Source organism: Aplysia californica, unplaced genomic scaffold, assembly GCF_000002075.1.
Source record: "Aplysia californica isolate F4 #8 unplaced genomic scaffold, AplCal3.0 scaffold00088, whole genome shotgun sequence".
In the NCBI taxonomy this organism is placed as follows: Eukaryota; Metazoa; Mollusca; class Gastropoda; order Aplysiida; family Aplysiidae; genus Aplysia; species Aplysia californica.
In genome coordinates, this window is record NW_004797358.1 from 1,673,267 (window position 1) to 1,678,722 (window position 5,456).

At 39.8% G+C, this 5,456-nt stretch overlaps 1 protein-coding gene across 1 annotated transcript; it reads left to right on the forward strand.

The window, feature by feature from the left end:
- Nucleotides 1–4,049: 4,049 nt before the first annotated feature.
- Nucleotides 4,050–4,744, forward strand: LOC106011308 (the record flags this gene model as incomplete). The annotated part of the gene is given in 1 exon segment (XM_013080471.2): nt 4,050–4,744. A coding segment is annotated over 1 exon segment (167 nt), but the record flags the coding sequence as incomplete, so codon positions are not given.
- Between the last annotated feature and the right edge of the window lie 712 nt (nt 4,745–5,456).

A 5,456-nucleotide genomic window follows, 5' to 3' on the forward strand; every position in this document is an offset into this window, starting at 1 on the left:
GGAATTCACGATTTCATCAGGCGACCGACATTTTGTCAATGTCGTTTCTTTGGTTTCCATGTTTCTACTGATTTCCATGTTTTAAACCTCTTGTATTGTTGTTTACTCCCGATTCCCCTGCCCCACCTTCTCCACACTCTCTATAACCCCCCCCCCCCTTCTAATAATGGTCCCTGGCATATTCTTTTATTATGAAAATGTGAATAATTTGAGTCTTTCAGGTTACAAAGTGGTCTTCAAGTAAGGCTAACATTGTTCTTTAAGGTGACGATCAAGATAACGCTTGATTACCTCTGACGTCAAATGCTATTCATATGCAATGCGCGCTTGATACTTTCATTGACGAGAATTGAGTGGGGTTTTTTTTTACTAACACCCACGCTAAGCTGGAATTTCCATAAGAAAGTGGATTCCTTTCCCTTTCCACAAACACTTTGCAGACTTTCCTTTCTAGGGTAAAACTGTAAACAGGAGAGAATATCGATAGTTACCTGAGCGAATGTTGTTCTTAAGAAACGAAAGGTCATTCAAAGAGTATTGACCATTTTCTGTAATCAATAAAGACCGGGGTCACTGCCCCCATTCGATAGAATCTATATAAATTTCCTTTCTCCTGAGCGGTGGGACCGAAATAGTCATATTCATTTCCAAATCAATCTTACCTTTTCCCCAAGAATTTCCTTCTATAAATAACGGCTGGACTACGCCCACGAAAAGCCAGTCCCAACTTTTCGCTTTTGGTGCTGAGAGTTGATGCTGCGCAGTAGGTAACATTAATGATATTATTATTATCATTTTGCCTCTTCGGAGTTCCGGGCTGTAATCGGAATGGGGTCCAAAGTTTTCTTACCTTTTCCAGAATTATTTCCTCTTCACCCCATCCAGGCTACTGGTGCTCTTGGCTCTTGAATGGTCTACATCAGTCTAGTTACGGGACAACGCCAACAACACCAACACCAAGAACAACATCAGCAACAACATTAATTGCGTAAACATCATCAATAACAACAGCGAATAGATTAACACCACCATCATCATCATCATCATCATCATCATCATCATCATCATCATCATCATCATCATCATCATCATCATCATCATCATCATTATTAACAACAACAATTACAACAACAACAACAACAACAACAACAACAACAACAACAACAACAACAACAACAACAACAGCAACAACAACAACAATAATATCAACAACAGCAACATCCATAATGAAGAAGAAGAAGAAGAAGAAGAAGAAGAAGAAGAAGAAGAAGAAGAAGAAGAAGAAGAAGAAGAAGAAGAAGAAGATGAAGAAGAAGAAGAAGAAGAAGAAGAAGAAGAAGAAGAAGAAGAAGAAGAAGAAGAAGAAGAAGAAGAAGAAGAAGAAGAAGAAGAAGAAGAAGAAGAAGAAGAAGAAGAAGAAGAAGAAGAAGAAGAAGAAGAAGAAGAAGAAGAAGAACAACAACAACAACAACAACAACAACAACAACAACAACAACAACAACAACAAAAACAACAACAACAACAACAACGAAAAGAAGAAGAAGAAGTAAGAAAGAAAGAAAGAAAGGAGAAATGTTATAATCATAAGTGCAACAGGAAAGGAAAATCGCGACCATTTGATTTCTTAAAATAACCTAAAGATAACATGCCTTGACAGAAAAAAATCCTGACCAAGAGTGGAAGAAAGAATGTACTTTTTCGTCTATTGCAGTTGATCCTTTGAAAAGGACACAACCTGAATGGGACAACAATGCACTTTTTAACTGAACACAACATGCACAGAAAGAATTCCGATGTAGATCTCTTGTGAATAGGAAACAATGACGGGTTAACCTTAATGCTTGTGTAGCCCTTTTAACCTTTCTTTTTTACCGCTTTACTAAACCTAATATAGGTTCTCCGTATGATTGGACACTCGATGCTTCACCAAGACATCCGGCTAAGAAGAAATATTTCAGAAAAATTACACTCAAAAATGACATAAAACAATTTAAAAAAATCTAACTGCATTTGGAATCGAAGTTCTGCGAGGCAGTTCAAGCACATGGCCTACTACGCCACAGTGATCCACTTGGTATTAAGAGTAAAGTAAAATAAAGAAGGTTAGAAAGAAGGGAAAATAGATACCTCCAAACCACAGCTGAATTCTAGGATCAAATGTCAAGGTGGGTTAATCCAACAAATAAAAATAGTATACCCGCGCGTCTTTCCGGTCTTTAACAAATCCAAGTGTACAACATACTCACCCCATTTCTTCTCACACAAAATCATTGTATCCATTAACATGCAGTATTGTCTGCAGAAAGAACGACGAGAGCAACGGAAACATAAGTATTACAGAGAGTTTCATTTTTGGTATTTTCACCCCTTCCGTTGTCTTATTGATAAACATTTTTGGTTATTAGTCTCTTCATTCTGTTGTCTTGTTGCTGGTTTTATTGCGTTGCTCAGTATCCCTTGCTGTTGTGTGTTTTCGTACGTTTGGGGGGTTTTTCTTTTTTTTTTTGGAGGTGAAAGCCATTAGGGAGAAGTGGGGGGGGGGGGGGGTGATGACGTCATGCGTCATTTATCTGTTAGTTTAAGAGAAACTTAGATATAATTGTTCTACTTTTAAGCATATTATGACATTCCATATTTCTTTGCATTTCGCTACTCTAGAATTACAAAGTTCTATCTGCTCAGTAGGCTACCTAGTTTTGAGAAATGTGTCATTAAGAAAGAATCTTGAGTTTCAGAACATGTCAAGCTTTTTAAATGGGATTCTTACATATTTTGATAGCGATTCCCAATAGTCTTACTTTGATAGAGCAGAAGAACCTCTGACTTCTGATCTCAGGGTCTAAGTAACTCAAAACGGTAAAATAATGTCGGATAGAAGTTTGTAATGTTAAGGTAACGAACTTTGTCAGTGCTATTCACATCAAGTAGTGTGAGAAATGTGGACGGTATCATGCTACAGCGATTTCATGTTAACTTGTTTTAACCGCGGTATTACAGAGAGTTTCACAGAGTGAAACAATCTTGTCTTCACGCCACTCTGGTTATCGGCGATAACAGTTTTCAGATCCTGTTCTGGGGTTACTAAAGTGTGGACTATATAATTTAAAAAAAAACAATAACTATATATAAATATAAAAAAGAAGTTTACCCGAACTTTTGATCGGATTAAGTAACCACCAGCTCCCAAAATGGCTGCCATCAGCGTTCAGTATTTGTGCTTCTTCCCTACCTTTGCTCTGTTGGTGAGCCCCCTCCTCGCCAATGCTGTCTCAGCCCAAGGGTGCTGTGGTTGAGACTCCAGTTTCATATTTTGATAGCGATTCCCAATAGTCTTACTTTGATAGAGCAGAAGAACCTCTGACTTCTGATCTCAGGGTCTGAGTAACTCAAAACGGTAAAATAATGTCGGATAGAAGTTTGTAATGTTACGGTAACGAACTTTGTCAGTGCTATTCACATCAAGTAGTGTGAGAAATGTGGACGGTATCATGCTACAGCGATTTCATGTTAACTTGTTTTAACCGCGGTCAGAGCAAAGTGAGCAGGCTATTTTATAGAGGAATTATTAAGAGGTAATGTTTTTGTTTGTTTTTGGTTTTTTTATCACATTATTGCCATGGAACGTTTTTCCTTCAGTTTAAGTAAGCGTTTCTATGGCACTTGCAAAACAATAAGCTCATATCATACAAATGCCGAAGATTTAACGTGTTTCTAGAGGAAAATAACAAACAAAGAACGAAGGAGGATGTATAAGGACGATAGATATTTGATAGGAAAGAAAGCGGGTGGTTGGCGGGTGCTCTGCGGGTGTGGTTTGCTCCTTCTTTCAGTCTTATTCAACTGGCGACGCAGCGATCTGATACTCCACCTTGAAGTCTGGCAAGTTGAGTTGTAGACTTACTATAATACTTTTTTAATCTTCCAAGAGAAAGGGCATACAGTGATTATCATCGCTCTAACCCATGTCACTAACAGCAGTGACGTTGGACATTGCGAGTGAGGGCTGTCTCTGCGCGTGGGATTCGCTCCACGCGCACGTCGTGATTGCACGGCGAAAGACGAAGGCCCGCCGTTAGTCTTACACATAGGAGCGCAAGAACGTTGCTCAGGGTCTGGCAGTCTACACAGGGAAAGGGGCCAGGAAACTCCAGGAGCTAGCCGTTCAAATTGTTTCCGCGCAATAGCCGGTAGTGTTTTTTAAAGTTTGCCCTTTAAAAAACCCGGATTAGTGCGAGGTCTTTTTGGGGGGAACTAGACAGAAAGGATCGCTTTGGTATTTCTTTGGTTCCAAGCAAAACAACAGCTCTCCATGGTTTTACATGTAAGACCCGTAAAGAAAACTCTGATTAAAGATAAATAAAATTAAGATTGTAATTTTTATGCTACGCAGGCACTGATTGTGAAACAATCTTGTCTTCACGCCACTCTGGTTATCGGCGATAACAGTTTTCAGATCCTGTTCTGGGGTTACTAAAGTGTGGACTATATAATTTAAAAAAAAACAATAACTATATATAAATATAAAAAAGAAGTTTACCCGAACTTTTGATCGGATTAAGTAACCACCAGCTCCCAAAATGGCTGCCATCAGCGTTCAGTATTTGTGCTTCTTCCCTACCTTTGCTCTGTTGGTGAGCCCCCTCCTCGCCAATGCTGTCTCTTACGCCCAAGGTGGACTGAGGTCGCAAGTTGAGACACCTGACCGACTTCTGGCTGTCTTGCTTCTTGCTCCGGACAAGAAAGGTAAGTTAAATGTCTATATTGAACGTTTGACTTACCATTCATAATGTTTCTGGTTTGATTTTGTTGGGGTTTTCCATGACAGTCTGCTACTATGCTAACCTGGGGTTACTATGGTGGGTAGATGTCAGCTTCAGCACCCTGCCCTCTCAGTTCTAAAGTTAGATAAAATTGTCTTTTACACATGACGCCACCGCAGCCCTCCATATTGGCTCTTCAGGGAGTGAGCAGCCCGGATGTGTGTTGTAGGTCAAGTAAGTTCCGAATGAAGGAGTGAAGTAGACCTTTCCCAAGGGTGCTGTGGTTGAGACTCCAGTTTCATTTATGGAGGCCCACGGTTTGATCCTCGATAAGATCCTAAGGTTAAAGGATATTTTCTGGAGTCATATGGCAGACAAACGTGGTAAGTGAAATGACCTTTAACATAAAACAAAACTCAAACCGACAAGCTATTGGACAACGAAAAAAACTCCGCTGGAAGGCAAAAACACCTTCCCCTCCCCAAACCGATACACAAACACACTGACACACACAAGCACACACACACACACACACACACACAAAACACACACACACATTCACTTGAACACTTACGTGAGTGCGCACACATACACACATACACTGACACACACACACACACACACACACACACACACACACACACACACACACACACACACACACACACACACAAACAACTCCAAAAGTTATAATAA